The sequence below is a fragment of the Hirundo rustica genome, chromosome 10, assembly GCF_015227805.2.
Source record: "Hirundo rustica isolate bHirRus1 chromosome 10, bHirRus1.pri.v3, whole genome shotgun sequence".
NCBI classification, from domain to species: Eukaryota; Metazoa; Chordata; class Aves; order Passeriformes; family Hirundinidae; genus Hirundo; species Hirundo rustica.
In genome coordinates, this window is record NC_053459.1 from 14,431,259 (window position 1) to 14,448,144 (window position 16,886).

General features: G+C 44.0%; 1 protein-coding gene across 3 annotated transcripts in view; it reads left to right on the plus strand.

The window, feature by feature from the left end:
* The window catches only part of FGF12 (fibroblast growth factor 12), a 217,179-nt gene that overhangs the window by 133,138 nt on the left and 67,155 nt on the right, over window positions 1–16,886 (plus strand). For all 3 annotated transcript variants that reach the window (XM_040074661.2, XM_040074660.2, XM_040074659.2), the window contains exons 2-3: window positions 7,192–7,302; window positions 14,033–14,136. In XM_040074661.2, the coding sequence (XP_039930595.1) occupies window positions 7,192–7,302; window positions 14,033–14,136 (215 nt within the window). The remainder of the gene's footprint in view (window positions 1–7,191; window positions 7,303–14,032; window positions 14,137–16,886) is intronic.

Sequence of the window (16,886 nt, forward strand, 5' to 3'; positions counted from 1 at the left end):
TGCCTCTATGTGTGCACTTCTGTGCACTCCTGTGGGACCTGAAAACACTCAGCACTTTGCAGAAGGATTTCCCACCTCCACACCTGCATGACACAGCTGGAGTGTCCTCCAGGATCCCCGCGTGTGGCTCCCGGTGCTCCAACCTGCTCCGTGCGTGACTCAGTGCAGGTGCAGCCACAACCAGCCATGTGCAGCTTCTGCTGAAGACTTACAGCCACAGTCACAGCGTGGCAGAGTTGGTCAGGGTTTGGCTAGAGGAAACATGTTCTGTGTCTTCAAGGGCAGCAGTTCCTTTCACAGCTGCAAGCGGTGTTATTCCTGAGCTTCCTAGTTTGGGTGGATTCAGTAAATCATTGTAGTGAGTTGTGCTATTAAATTTATGTCAATAGTGATGCATTTAATTTGAGACAGCCAAATTACTTCATTCTAACTCCAAACACCCTGGAGAATTTGGCAGCTTCTGGCTGGGAAAATAACCCCAGCATTTATCTCCCTCAGCTTTTCATCCCTAAGTTCTGTGCTGATGGCTGTCACCATAGTAATCTGCATGGAGCTTGCTGATTTTTGTTCTGATTTATTACAAGCCTTCATTAATGCTGTACTTCTGAAGGAGGGATTTTGGTGCCCTTCTCTGTCTGTGAAATTCATGTTTGCAAAAATTGGCTTATCGAGTATTCTGGAACCCATCCTTTTTAGGGGAAGGGAACTGCGGTTTCTGCAGTGGCACTTAAAATGCGGAGTTAATCTAAGTAAATTAGGAGCAGTTTATGCTCTGACTTGCATGCTGGGCTTGGTGTGCTAAGGATTTGAGTGCTGGTTAGGTGAGTCATAAATCAACCTCCCATTATGACAGCTGCAGCCTGAATGGGGGAAAATAAGAATAATGGAATGTGTAAATTCCAGGCTAAAATGTTTAATTGCAATAAACAAATGTTTGAAGAATATTTAGGTGAAATATGCTTCTGAGGTGTATTACAATTCCTGTGTTTGCAGTCACATCCTCAGCAAAACTGTTGCACAGGCACAGAAGGGAGTCAGCAGTGTGCCGAGGTGGTTCAGAGGAGAGATGGAGATGTTTTCTCCCTCACCAGACCGATGTCCTGAGGAGATGCCAGAGGGACTGTTCTGGGATCCTGCTGCTGGCATCTCTCACAGCCTTGCTGTGCTAAGACCAGAGAGAGGCACTGAACTGCAGTGAAAGAGAGCAAACAAATGGGCAAATCTGTGGAAATTCTGCAGTAGGTGCCCTCCTTGTACCTTATTGTAGGTTGCTGGATAGAAAATCACTGCTTCCCATCTGAGCTTACGGAGTCCTCTGCTGTTTGATAGCTCATTGTGCAGAGAGCAGTAACTCACCAAGCTTCACAGTTTATGCCATAACCCACACAAGCACCACTGGCACCCAGCACAGTAACTTCTGAAGTAGACTGAGGAGCAGTTCTGCACCAGTAACCTCAAGTGGAGGCTTGCCTGCCAACCAAGATCATTGCTATGCATTGCAAGAATCTTTGGAGCCAGTGGCTCAGATCCCTCAAAGGTCGCTAAGCCCTTCATTTCTTAAAAGAGTTCATTGAAAAGTGGCCCCTCCAACTTCTGTGCCATTGACCTGGAGAATTCACATAAAGGTGACTTCTGTGAGTATGGTTGAGTCCTTTTATAACTCCCAGCCCAAGGCAAAGTGGGGACTGGCTTGCTGCACCCTTGGGCCATTGTGTTGCTGTAATAAGGAGCATTCTGAGAGTTGCAAGAAATGAGACCATATCAGACTGCCTGCCATAGTGAAGTTGCAGCTGGAAGTCGGTGGTGTGCCCTGTTCTTTGCTGCTTCAGAACTCGGGGTTTGGAGCAAATTGAGCTACCCTGCAGTGATGATAAGAGAGTAGGGTTCCTTCCCCCAGGGGTTTAGTGCTGCTGCTTTGTTGATGTAAATAAGCAGGAGTTGGTGCCCTCAGTGGGGCTTTGCTAAATGCTGCATTGATGCATGACCTCATAGGTCCTCTCTGCATCAAGGGGAGTTATTATACTTCTGTGTTCTCCATTTTCCATTTAAGGGGTGAGTTCCTTATTTACCCTAAATAGGAGAGCTAAATGAAAAGGTCATTAAAGAGGGATATTTCTGTCAGTGCCCTTGCTCTTTTCCCCATAGCTCACGGCAGATATCTTCAGCAATGCCTGCAGCTTGAGGGTGTGGGACGTGACTCTGCAGAGTAGCTGATTTAGCCTTGATCCTCTGGCCTTCAGTGAGCGTGCCCCTGGAGATTAAACAAAGTGCATGTGAGCACCCTGCAACTATCATGTCCTTGGCAAGCCCCAGGAGGATGAAGATCACTGTGTAGCTGCATAATAAGGCAGGAAGCACAGCAGCTCATGGTGAACTGAGATGACTTTAAGGCTCAGCAGCAGGACAGCAGAAGTGAATAATGGCAGCATCACATTACCATTTAAGTAGAGACAGGAAGATTAGCAGTCAGATCATGATTTAGTTAGCCTCAGCTGTGCCAGAGGGCTCAGAAAGTTAAAAGCAGGGCAGGCAGAAGTGGTGAGTTTGGTCTGTGGAAAGTGTAACCAAGCAAGGTGTCCTTCAGGGGATGTTCAGTGAGTTGTCAGTGGATGACTGCTCTAAGAAGGGTCATCAGGTGACAACTGTGTCTTCACCGAAGGGAAAGTGCCCGGTCTGACAGATGCTGCACACTGGGAGAGTTACAGCTTAGCTCTTGCTCGGTGGTACTGTTCTGTTCCTCATTCTGATGTCCCCATTGTGGTGCTTCCTGAGCACAATCTTCCCTTGCATCTTCTGGAATTTCCACATTTGAAGGAATTGAGCTTAATGCATCTGCATAAAGAGAGTCCATTGAGTTTTCTCCAGTACTCCCCAGCCCTCAACAGCTGCATATGAGCAGCTAGAAAAAGGATCTTTAAAGTAAGCATCCTGCAGTATAGCAGTATTGCTTATAAAGTAGGGATAAAAATATCCCTTTGCATATTGCATGGGAAACTTGGTAGCATGGGGTCTGCACTGGGAGCAGAAGCTGCAAGGTAATCTCTTCTGTTCTGTCAGTAGTTTGGGATTAAGGCAGCAAGAACATCTTTCTTAAATCCAGTCTGAAGTGCTTGACTTTGTGTTTAGGGAGACACTAAGTTGGTGCTGAAGTCTTGTCCATTTCTGCAGGGGAAGCTGCTTCTACAGCAGAACAGCAGCGCACACAGAGCCTGAGTGGGAGGAATAGCTTTATCCCAAGTGTGTTTTGCAGCATTGCGCCTTTAAAAGCAAGAGGATTTGAGTCCCATTTGCTTTACAAGGCTGAGGTTAGAGAGTAGGTTTAAGTTTGATTTGTGATAAATTCTAAGAATTATAGAAAGAAAATACTTATAGCAGAGTTTTTGCTTATCTGTGCTGCAATTTTTTTCCTTTATTTTATGATTTGCTTCTTTCTCTTATTGAATATAGCCTGGAGCAGTATCACTGGGGGAAGTATAGGCAAAAGTATTGCTGTTGTGGGTTTTTATTGTATTTTTCTCCCCTGGTACTCCAGTGAGCGCTGTCAATAATGTCTGCTGGGAAGGGTGGTTCTCTTTTTATTGCAAACCTGGAAAGTTCTCAGTCTATTTCATTGTCTTCCTGTTCTGACTTACCAGGGTGTCTCAGCATCCTTAACTGACAAGGGGACTTACTGGTTTTAAGGTCTTTTTTTCTATAAACTGAAGTTTTCAGCAAGAATGCTGCAACATAAGAGTTAGCAGCGCTGGAAGACTGATAAAATTGCTCTGTAGGTGGAAAGAAGTGATGTTAAAATATATGATATGACAAAAGTAGGTCTCTTAAAAGTCACGTGCAGCGTTTTACCTCTGGGCTAGCAGGAAAATTCCCATCCTGTGATTATCTAATTTTCTCTTCAGGTAATAGTTCCATACTGAGAGGGGAAGATGCGTAATCCTCGCTCCTTGTTAGAAGTTGCCTTCCCCTAAATTTTGTCAGGAAGCCTCCAGCCACACTGCTTACTGTAGGAATGGCAAATCCCAGTACCTCACTTTCTGCTCAGATGTATGACAAGAGGTTCCCTGGTGGGAAGCAGCTACTCCAGCAGCTGGTGTCACCTGTGCACCTGTTTGTGTTTGAGCTGCTTCCTTTGCAGGCACTGGGGAGATACTGGTGTTTTTGGGACCCTATGGACCTGGCCTGGCCAGCCTGTGGGGATCTGGGGATGCAGAGGGAGATCAGTTCAGGTGGAGAGATGTCTGTATTGTGTGAGACAAATCACCCATTGCTCAGGCAACTCCCCAGCCCTCCTTGTGTTAGGGGAGAGAATTGGTGCTGGCTGTGCTCCTCCCTGCACTGCTTCTGTGTTTAGTTCAGGTAGCTAAAGGTACCCAAAGGTTCAGCTTCTCACCAGCGCTTCTCTGCTGTAGAAAGAAACCCAAGGAAATGAAGAAACCAGGGAAGGAGAGACCTGTGTGTCTCCAGAATGCTCTCTGACCCTTTGGTGTCTGGAAGAGGCATTTTTTTGCTACAGAGCATCCTAAATGAGTGTGGGCTCATTTAAGATCCCCACACAGGGATGTTCCTGCAGAAGAGGATCTGTGCAGTGAGGAGAGACAGGAGCTCTGCTGCTTTCAGACTGTGTTAGGGCCAGGAGGAATGTGGGTTTGTGTATGGCTGAGGACTCTGCTTTGCTCCCTTTGAGTTTTACTTTTGAGTTTGGGTGTGAGCCTCAAAGTTCAGCAAAACCAGGTCATGCAACACAAGATTTCCCCTCCAACTTGTCCCCAGGTAGGCAATGACTCGGAAAAGGCTGGCATTATGAAAAGGGCAGTTGTTAAAGCAGACCAGGTGTCTGTCAGGTCAGTAACAGAAAGGAGCCCTGGGATTTACCCTGTATTTGCTATGGTGATTCTGGTGCAAGTGTTTGCATCTGTAGAAAGGATGCAAGGAAGCATCAAGGGATCTTGGGTGCTACTCTGATAAACTCTAAAAATGTCATAAGTTATTAATAATAAGCAGATTTGGTCAGTGTTTTACTTGGTAGGCTGTTTCCTAAAAGTGGGAGAGATTTTTCTGTTCCAGAATGGTTTGCATGGTTGAAATATATTTTGCATCCCTAAGAAGGAGGAAAAGATGCTATTCTAATTCTATCCTGTAGCAAAGTCATCTTCTGAAGAAAAGAGATAAGGTCAGGGTTGCTTTCTCTCCCTCCTTCTCTTCAGAGAGCTTTAAGACAAGACCTCTTTACCTCTCCAGCACACAGAAAACCTCAGACTTCAGGAGCATCTCCTAAATCTCTCCGTGTGGGAGCTCTTCCATTTCATGCAAAGTACTTGAACATTAAAATTTAACCAGGGAGTAAAACTGAGGCTAGGATTCATTCAGGGACTCAAATGTAGGTGTCTCATATCAAAGAGTGCCTATTAGTGCCTTCACTATTGTGGTATTAGATAAAAGGGAGGACGGGGACAGACTTGAGGAGGGTGGTGCAGCCATCTGTGCCTGAGAATGCAGCTTTTCATTTCGTCTAGCTTTGATGTACTTTTCTAATGAAAAGCAAGTTAACTTCTGCATTCAACAAAATGGGTAGTTCATTTAGGTAAGAAGAATGAACTAAGGGTTTTGCTAGGTGTCATTTTGACCAGCACTAGCTCTTAGTTGATGACCAGTACAATTGTACTTATTTACTGTCCCAGCATTGAGTCTTGCTGGGAGAAAGTCTGACTGCAGCCTACAGCACTCACCGCACTGAAATCACTTCCTTTTTAAGGCGGCATAGAAACCATCTGATCTGATTTATTCAGTGGCTTTTATAGCTGCGAGAAAGTACCTGATTCTCCCCTGGCTAGTGTAGGGATTGCTGAAACTGAAATCCTTTGTACCTGCAGCCTGTCTGCATCTGAGATCCCTGCTGCTGCTGCTGCCAGCGCAGGAGAGCAGGGTGAGGGTTCCCCAAAGGGGAGTCGTGCAGTGAAGCAGCGAGAGCGGGGCTCCGGATGGGAACATTGACACACAACGTGACCACGGTTATGTAACGTCCATGGCTTATTAAACAGCCTCACTAGAGGCATGAAAGGCAGGAGCCTGACGAGATTTTGGTACGCTGTGCTGGATTCTTTCCTGTCCATTGGGCCAGCAATAATTGGGTCTTATTTATTTACTTTTGGTGGGTGGTCACATAAAACCACGGCCTCCTGTCACACAAGGAGGATCTCCTCCATCCAGCGAGTGTGTCTGCTCACATGCAGTCACCTTGCTTGCATTCCAGCAGCAATGCCTGTGACAAATTTTAAGACTTGAATGATTACGATCGAATTTGTTTTGGAGCGCTTGCTTTGTGTTTGATTGGTAGGGTGATGAGGAGACAGGTGGTAAAGCTGCACACCTCTGTCACGTGAAGTTCAAATTGGTTGTGCTTTTTTCCACGTTTTCCTTTTACCCTTCAGCAGGAAGATATAAAATATTGTAGAGGCGATAGGGAAGATCCAGCCAGGGCATGGCTGGCTCATGATATGCAGGGGCTGGGAAAGGTCCATGTTGGAGACAAAGATTTTAATCTGCCAGAATGTGTGGGACGTGTTTTAGGAGGTGGGGGAAACATTCAGGATTTTAAAACAGAGCTGGTCTGAGGTGCCCATAAATGTTTCAGAGATCAGTTTGGAAATATCTTGTGTCTGTTCCTTTCTGAATTTTTCTCCCCAAGTCCCACAGAGCTGGACTCATATGCAGCCCGGTTTCAGCACTCAGTTGCTCTGGGTTTACACTACTGTAATACCAGTGATTTAAGTAGCTTTTCATTGGCATAAAACTGGCACTGCGTGATAGTGACTCAACCATACAAAGGGCAAGGTGGTTGGCTTCACAAGCAGGATAAGAAACAATGGGAACTGAAAAAAGTGGCATATCCTAAATACATCAACAGACTAAATACTTCCATTTGACAGGTAACTTTCACGGAATTGATGTTACATAATGTGTTTCTACTGCACCAAGTATGCATTTCATTTACCTGCTCATCTAATCTCAATTGTATTTGCCTGTATTTCTGTGTGTTATATTTGAGTATTTTACAATCATGCTTGAAAGGAATCACTGAAAGCAGTCTTACCTGCCAAGCACTTCTGCATTTACTCAGCGCTTAATGGGGGACAAGCAAATTGAGTCTTGTGCTACATGATATGTCTGGTAATAATTATTATTTTTATTTTGCAGAACCCCAGCTGAAAGGAATTGTGACAAGGTTATTCAGCCAGCAGGAATACTTCCTGCAGATGCACCCAGATGGTACAATTGATGGGACCAAGGACGAAAACAGTGACTACAGTAAGAAAAATTAGCCTGTTTTGCAACCCAATTACAATCAAATGCATCACCTAGTGGGTCTCACTTGTACAGCTTCATTTTTGAAAAGATCAAATTAGGAGGAAGACAGCTGTTTTCTGCACAGTTTTTTCTATCTCTCTGTCCCCTTTAAATCTTGCCAGCATAATTTCATATGTTTCCTCTCCGATCTTCTTCCCTCCTGCCCCGATTCTGTAACTGCCATCTGGGTGGGGTGGAGAATAAAACCCATGATTTGAATTGCTGCCAGAAGAGAAAGGAGATTATATTTATACACATGCCACGTGGGTAAAGGATACGGGGAATTCTCTCTGCAAGGAGAAGAAGAGAAAAGCGTTTTCACTATTTTAGCCTCAAAAATTCAGCAAGCATCAGGAATTTCTGGGCTGGAGAGAAGCAGCTGTTCACTGAAGTCTCGTGCTTTGAGGCTGGTATAAAGGCTGAGGGTATCAAATGACCTTGTCAAAGGAGGTCATCTTCCAAAACCATGTTGAAAAGGGTTGGGTTTGTGCTGGACAGCAAAGGGCAGCAGAGCCACACAGTTTAAAAACGATGGCCGTGTGCAGGAGCCATACTGGTTTAAATGCATGCAAAGCAGTAGTCAATCTTACTTTTGAAGAGGAAGTGGTTTTGTCAATGCCAAAGCTCTTCAAAAGGTTAAAAAACAGTATTTTCTGCAGCATCTCTGCATTTCATAGGCATCAGTGTGGCATCCCTGAGTGGGCAGCTAAGTTCAGATCCTTGCTGCGACAAATTGCATCAACAGAGTAGGACTCAGGTCTTGCTTTTTCTTGTCTGTGTTGGTTTGGAGCTCCCTGTACCACTGCTAAGGGGGTATTTAACCTGGCCAGCTTGGAATTTGATTTCCCAGTTATTAGAGGTGAACAAAAGTTCATCTGTGTGGTAGGGTTGGTGGAAGCAAACTTCATGTACTTTGGAAAAGAAGGAGCCTGCTTGATTTGCAGACAAATTTTGGTGTAATTCAAAACAGCTCCTAGCTGGATTGAAGGTGGCATTCCTCCATGAAGGCAGGGCCTGGGCTGCAGCTGGGGGCAGCTATGGGGTGCAACACATGTAGCAGGACATTGACATTGTCCTGTGAAGGTGCACTTGGACAGGGGTGCAAGGTGACTGCAACCCCACATCCCTGGTGTTTACCCCATCCCCAGGAATCTGCATGGTGCTGTAGAAGGAGCATGGTGTGTTCTGGGGCTGGAGGTCCATACAGGACAGGGGAGGTGTGGGAAGATGGTGACTGAAATTGCAGGTGGCCGGCAAAGCTCTTGTGGAGTGACCTAAGAGGCTGCACCTGCCAGAAACGTGCCCTGTATCAAACGCAAATGTCAGGTTTTAGTTCTTTTTCATGCATGATATTGAACAAACTAAATACTGCAAATTGCAGTAAGAAAATTTCTGATTTATGTGTGGAGCAGGGGAATCTGTGGACTTATACACACACATACACTTCTACTCTCAGAGACTCAGGAGTTCTCCTTCGAGAAGAGTCTGGCCTTGAGATACTCTCAAACACATGCACGTGGGGTGAGTTCAGTGGTTTGTATTAGCTGCTTTTTTTAAAGGAGGACCTGGGGTGTTCTTAAGCTGCAGAAAATCCCATTGGAGGCCTATTTGTCAAAAACATGGGAAGCGATGCTAGAGATGACAGGGATTCATTGCCCTCATCTATCACGGAGGACTGAACAACAAAGTAATGGGCTTAAATGGGAGCAGGAATGAATTTAGGCAAAGAGCAGATAAATGTAAGAGCAGTTCTGCAATATTTCAGACTGGCAGGGGAGATGAAAGAAGCTGCTGCACACTCAGGGGTTGCAGGGGAACGTCCTGAGTTGGGGCTGAGGTTGGGCCCCAATTGCCCAAAGAGCTATGATTTGTGTATCTCCCCAGAGATGAGTCTGAGCAGGTGTTGAGTACTTGAGAGCTGCTTCCACCCAGTCTTTGTAACCTGAAGTAGATGGTCTGAAGTACACTTCTAGAGTGTAAATTTATCTGGTGAGATGGCAGCCCTGCCTCGGCAGCTTGGTGGGACAGGAGGCATCTCACTGAAGTGTGCCAAGCCACTGGCTCAAAGTCAGGGGCTATGCTGGAAAGTTTAGGCAAGATTTTGAGAGAAGATCGAAGCCAAAGAATTTCCCATCTTCTGATCTCAGGGGATCTCAAAAGAGGGAAAGAATCCAGTCTGATAATACTTGGCTCCTGAAAATTAAATTAGGACTGTGCTTTATTCAGTTTTATATAACTTTTACCACATGGTCTTGTCCATAAATCTTCAGTTTGAACGAACATTTTAGAGTATGTGAAGCTTCCAGTTACAGCTTCAAAACAAAATCACAGTTTTCACTCTGGAAGTACCAAAATAAAGGCAACTGTCTTTTTTTCTTTTTTATTTTCTCCAAAAATCTCAATTTTTGACCAGAAGAAAGTCCAAAGTTTCTTGTCCAAGTAAACAGCTTACAGATTTGCTTTGCTGCTGTTTTCCATTTTGAAGTACTCTCCAGAAGATTCCTGACCAGCCAGTCAGAAGTGCGTGCAAGAGCAAAACTCATCAAAGACTAGATAAATAACATTTTCCCATCCCTGAAGAGGGGTTGCTTAACTTGCATCCACAGCAGGGAAGGGCACTCCTGAGGGCCAGAGGAGGATCCTTCCCACCCTAGATGACCATCTATTCTCCACGCAGGAGTCGTCTTGGTACAACTAAACAGCTGGTGAACACCGTGTTCCATAGATTGCTTTGTGTTCTGTATCCCCTCACTGATTATTCAAATTAATGTTGTGAAAGGATGCATAATTTTCATGCAATACATTAGGTTGGTTTACTCTGGCAAAAAAAAATGTTTGAAATGAGACATGCCCTGTCCCTCAGATATATCTGATGCAATTAAAAGTTCTAATAAAAACTCAGTTATTTATACAAGAGGAACTGCTAATATTTAAGCAAATTTTAAATTAATTATCTGTTGCCCATTTTATGTGTGTTCTTGAAGCTGATGGCATTTATTTTCCACCTCCTCTCACTTAAAGAAAAAGAAAAACCCAGAAGCCAAGTTCTAATGGCATTTGAATGGGCGTCCAGCCAGCTTCCCAGGAGCCAGCACTTGGGACATCTGTTCCTTCTGCCATGCCGTTAGAGACATGCCTTCTCAATGTAAGCAAGGGGGCACATTCTCTGGCTGCTGGCACTGGGATATGTGAGGAGTTTTCTTCCCACTGGAGTGCATTTTCATGGTGTATGAGGCCCCCTGTTTGTGTTCCTCCTGTGATGTATGAGCCCCAGCTTGGGGCAGTATATTTTCCTTCCAGCTCCAGTGATCTCAAATGGCCTTTCAGGGCTCCCTGTTGCTATCAGTGCTTGCATTATTACTGCTCTCCTCTGGGCTGAGCAGGGTAATGCCCCTTCATAAGAGCAAGTGGACTTCCTTGTCTGCCCACGTCATCCTGCTGAACCTCTGAAAAGCTTTGGCAAATGGACAGCACAGAAATAATAAGTGAACTGGAAAGATAGAAACAGCCCAGCATATCTAGGATATTTTTTGGGGCTTTCCAGCCAGAAACACCAAAAGATTAAGGAGGCTTGCATTCCAGCATCCCACTTGGGTTATCTTCAGCTGTACAGAGACTTGTTGAGTTCTTTCAAACATTTCTAGGAATGAGCTATTCCATAACCTCTCATAACCTCTTGGGTTCCAGTGCTGCACTATTCTCCTTGTAGAGAATTTTCTTTGTATCCAGTCCTCATTTCTATTTGAATCTTTGGTCTAGTGCATCTTGTCCTTTCATTGTGTTCCTCTGAGAAGAATCTCTCTGTGGCTTTCCCTTCTTTGAGTTAAGCAAATGCAGTTCCCTCTGTTTCTTCTTTCATTATGTGTTGCACCAGAACCTCTTAATCATTTCAGCAGCCTTCCTCACCCCCCTCAGGATCTTAATTCTCACCACCTCATGCACTGAAGCTGCTCTGGCCTATTACATCCTCCATTAGTTCTTTGTTTTTTCTCCTCACTCTTCCATTTCTGTAGATAACTTAGACCCATAGGGAAACATGCATTTAGAATTTAGCTGATAGATTACCATAACAGTGACAATATACTCATGACTTTAGGACTGTAGTGTGCTAGAAGTTACAGGGTCAGGTGTAAATAGCACTGGTTGAAGACGGTAAGGTGTAATGAAAGAAAAGGGGAACAAATATTCAATTTCTCCAAGTATTTTCTCTTTTGCCCATGAGGTAAAAGATCTTGTCCCTTCCATGAAGCTGCAGATGGCATAGAATATGTGCCACTTTCAGTAGAGAAACAGTTTTAAAAGCATTTTTTAAATTTTCTTTTTCACATCAGCACAGCCAGTGTCCAGTTCTATTCTACTCCAGCTAGTCCTCTTTCCCATTTTCAAATCTGCTGTTTCAAATGAATTGGGTTTTTTTTTTTTTTTCCTGAACAAAAAATGAGACATCTTGCTTTTGAGGTTGATTGAGGAGTTTCCCCCTATTTTTACATTCTTACTATGAAGCTTATAAGCTTTATATCTGTTCTAAATATGAAATATTTATTTAGAAGCATGATAGTAAAAGGCATTAACTTATACAAAGGTATTTCTAGATTTGCATGCAGACATAACTCTGGGAATTTACAAAATTGATTGACCCAAACTGCTGCTTTTTTTAATAGAGGAAGATATTTGCTTCCTAAAGCTTCTTTTGGCTGCCAGTTACCTCTGTCAGCTTTGTGTCCTTATGCTTGCCTACCCTCCTGCATTTGAGTAGGAGATGCTCTGCCATGATTGTGGGTGCAACAGGATCCCAGAGAGTTTGGGAACTGGCAGTGGTCTTCCTACTCTAGCACAGCACAATAGGATTGCTCCTTTGCTCCCTTTGCATGTAGAGGTGGAAAGAGATTTGGAAACAGGTGGGTACTTCCAAGTGGAACTTCTCAGCCACTAATTCTGGGTGTTATCACCTTGCTGCCTAATGAATGCTTTGGATGGTCTGTCACAAGTTTTCTATGCAAGACAAATTGGCTGTAGGAAATGAATGATGATGCCCATTTTGTTTCATTATTAGCAGTAATATGCTCCATTTTTCAGTAGGAGGAAGAAATAGGGAAGGGGAATTGCTTATAGACTTGTTAATTGCAGAAGGTTTTAGACTTGTATGGTAGGGAGAAAGGGATAGGCAACACTTCTAATGCTGAGTAGTTATCTGGGATGTGTTTGTCTCATCTAGGGACAATACCAGAATAGCATTGTCCTTGACTTCAGTTATGTACAGACTAATACCAAACCTAGACTGCATTTTCCATATACATCAATTGACATTCTCCCCCAAACACGCTCATACAGGCACTGGATTTGCTAAGACTTCAGCACATGCTTTGATGTTTTACTGAATATGGTGCTTAAAAGCACTAGAAGGGGCTGAGATTGAGAGTAGGGTTTTTTCACTAGACTTGAGGTATTTCCATTTTAGGCTGCTCATTGAAGGGAGTCATCCAGTCTTCTTTAGGAATTAAGTGAAGGAAAAATTACATTCATGAGCACCAGAATTTAGGGATCCTCTTTTGGGGGCAACCCTCAAACCAGCTCAGCCAAGACACCTGGTAGATGTCCTGAGCAAAGTGGCATTGCATATTCTTGTTTCAAGGCTTTTGTGTGGGAAGAGACCTTGAGTGAAGTATTTCCACTGTGTTTGTGCTTATATTTCTGCCTGACCCTGTGCCCGTCTTTCCATATTTTCAGCTTCCTGACTTGAGTTCTAGTTGCCCTTTGTAAGCTGAAACACAAGGGATCCTGCAACATCTAAATACTCTCATCCTATAAAACTCAGTAGAAACAAAGCAATGCTAATGCTTCAACGCTCAGTCTATCAGTACTGATAACAGCCTCTTCTTTGAGCCCATGCTGTAAGAAATGTGGCAAAAGCCTGACAGTACTTTAATGTATGTACTCATGGGAAGAGTCTTTCAATGAGATACAGGGTCTGTTGGGTGGGAATCAAGCAATAAAGTAATTAACTGAGAGGAAGTAGTTACAATGCTTTAATCAATAAGACTGCAGTAAAACTGAATAATAGAAGATCTCGTCCTCTCCAGTCCTCTCCAGGGCTGATCCTGAATGGGGAGCAGTGCTGACGTCCCGGAGTGGAGCGCTATCTCTTCTTGAGTTTCTTCATTCCCTTCACAGCCTAGGATCACATGGGTGAACACACAGTCAAGTGAATTTGCATTCTTCTGCCCATGGTTACTGTCTGTGTACTCTTAGCATATGGCAAATGCAGGAAAGTGTGACTAGGCTTTCGTGTGTTTCAGGGTGAACTAAACTGAGTTGTGCTGTTTGCCTGTGGTACAGGCAAAGTCTGTATATGGGCAGTTGCCCTGGCTCAGGTGTCCCTCAGAAAGCCATCATGATGCTCTTGCTTGGGAGCACGGATGAGCCCTTGGCATTGCAAATGCAGTGGTCAGACAGACTGATGGGTGTGTTAAGGCATTTGGGAGGCACCCAGACTCAGTACTTTTTAAAATTTCCTTTCACCATCAGCTCCATGGCCGCAGTCCTTCCATGTAGCTGGAAGCAGGATGCTTGATCCTAGTGTAGTCTCTGTTGTGAAGAAGCAGGAGTGGGGTGGGCTGGCCCAGGGGCAAAAGCAGCAGTGGCCATGTAGGGTGATGTGTCCATAACATTTGCTTTTCTTTTCCTTCCACAGCCCTTTTCAATCTAATTCCTGTGGGTCTTCGCGTGGTGGCAATCCAAGGGGTGAAGGCAGGTCTGTACGTTGCCATGAACGCTGAGGGGTATCTCTACAGCTCAGTAAGTACTTTGCTCTCTTGGGCTCCTGGATTGCCTTGGTTTTGTAGGTGGGAGGAAGTAGACTGTTCTGGGACTTCCAGCTTTTTCTGAAAACAGTCACGTATCAGCAAACCTTTAAAAGCAGGAGTGGTGGGAGCTGCTTTAAGGCCATGCAATATTCACTTTAAAGTGTCTCCACAGAGATTCGTGGCAGTATTTCCTGACCTGTGAAGATATATTTTCTGTTCCTTTAAGTACATACTTGATGTAGGTCACGTTGTTGAGGCGTTTGCATAGAGTTGGCTGGTCATATGCTGATTTGTCATTTGTGAAATGGCACGGACTCAATGGGGTTGCTTCTGAATTGCACCCAGATACCTGATCACAGGTGGTGCCCATTGGGTCATATTCTGCTTTTGACTTCAGTGTAAATCCACAGCAATACCCTGACTCTCTTAAAAGGGTTCTGGACTATTCTGTTGGCAGAAATTCCCTGTATTTGTGTGGTCTCTTTAATGCACATAAAAGATAAGTGTGGCAATTTTTGCCAGCTAATTCCCTTATAACTTTCTTAGATGGCATGAAAGGGCATGAGGTTATTCATAAGATTCTCATTTAAACTAAGTAATTGATTTTCACAGTGAATAATTGATTCGGTGATTTATTAAATATGGCAGCTCTTTGCCAGATTTTTTATGCTTCAAATAACTTTGTTCTAGTTCTACATAGTAAAAAGTGATTGTTAATAATACACTTCTCATTTCTGTAGTTATGATAGCTTTACAGTGCATAGCCAGATTCTAATCTCATCGCCTTCATGTAAATTTACAGTGCAGTAATTCTGCTCTTGTCTGGGCACTTATTTTGCTTCAAAAGTGTATGTGAGCATGGAGATGGGACCACTGAAAAGACAGCAGTTTGAGTTACCCTCTGCAATTTTTCCTAACTTTTTTTCTTCCATCTTTGTTCCTGGTCAGTTTTATACCACACCCATGATTGGGGTTTCCCCTTTTCTCTTGAGATGTAACAAGACTCTGTCTCCCTAGCAGGTCAGGGTAGAAAGCAAGTGGATATGTTAGTATGCCTGGCAGGATAGGTCTCAAAACTGGCTGCTTGTCAGGAGGAGACAGAGAGATCAATCTGGATCTCTGTGGATGCCAGACGCTTCCTGTTCTTTCATAGCCCAGTAAACATAATTGACTGCTTCTAAATAAATTAAATTGGTTTACTAACAATGAAAACTTCCTCTTTTTGTAAAGCTATCAGAGCACTAAAGGTAATACCAAACATGGTGTGGTACTGAATTATTGTCAGGGGCTCAGGACTGATGCTTTGCCCTGTTTGTGCAGTGCAGAACATGGTTCTGCCCCAGTGCTGAGGCTCCTTGTACCATCAGTGTCCTGTAAATGAGGATTGCAGGGAATCAGAATATGTCACAGAGCCACAGCCAGTCAACAGGGTCCTCTTGGACCAATGGGTGGTTATCATTTTCTGAACAAATTGTGCAGGGGAGGGAAAGGTGTGAGCCTTGGGAAAAAGAAGAAATAGAGAGTTGGAAAAATGATGTTTGACAGCTGAGAGACTAGAGGAGATGCAGAGAAAAAATCTCTCTCTCTAGTAGTAGTGAGACATGATATCCTAAAAGGCACGAGATCACACATGTATTCAAGTGAGGGTGGTTTAATGGGCCTGCTTATTTCCAACAAGTGTGCCTGTCTTGAGTAGGAAGGGTAATCAGGGAAGGCTGATGGGGAAGGATGCACTGTGATGGCCGGTGGTTAATGAAGTGAACCTCATTACATGCCACAGCTTGATGGCATTGAGCTGTGTCTGAGCTAGTAAGAGTGAAACTGTTCATTTTATCAATGTGATCCAATGTTTCTGCTTGCAGTAAATGGGTAATACCCTGCTCCAGGGTGATGGACCTTTTTGGATACTTTTCTTGTGATGACTGGTGACTCTGTCTTTGTCTTACAGCAGTAAATCAATGAATTCACTGTACTTGGGAGCAAACCCCAAGGCAAGAAAATAGAAAATTTGTGGATAAAGTGTGTTAGGAGCTGGGAGTGTGGGTCAAGCTCATCATAAAGGACAAGGGATGAGATCTGGATGACATGAAAGAACTGGATATGTCTGAGAAGTGCTCAGCCTGTTCAAGCAGTCTCTTTTGGATGCTGCAGGTTTCCTTGAGGGGAGAAGGTCCCCAGGCCATGCTGCCTGGACCTCATTACTCACCACACCAAGGGACGCATCATCCCTGCTCTTTACTCAGCAGACACTAAACTACAGCTTTGTTCTCTCTGTGTATGTACCTGTTTTTTTTTCACTAGCCTTTTTTGGGGGATGTGGTGAGTTTTTTTCAGAAAAAAATGGGTCAATATTCCCCACAGATATTGTTCACTCACATGAGCCAGTTGATAAATGAATTGCTTGGCTGCCTTCCATGCTGTGTGGAAGCCCTGTAAGGACTTCCTAGAATACCCTCAAGACCAGGAATGGTTTCAGATAAAATTGTCCAGGGTAATGTTTTTTCTTCTGTTCGTTTGTTTGGTTTTGATTTTGGGTTGAGGTTTTTTTCCCTCCTCTTGAATGCAGAATGATGCTGTAACTGAACATGTCATCACTGTGGGTGTGTTTTTGTTTTGTTTTATGGTTTTTTTTTGGAGATGTTTAATCTCCATGTGACAGCTGAGGTCTTGGCTGACATACTCTGCCCTGGATCAAACTAGATGCTGTTATCAGCCTGGACTTAGCGATGGCTTGTGCCAGCT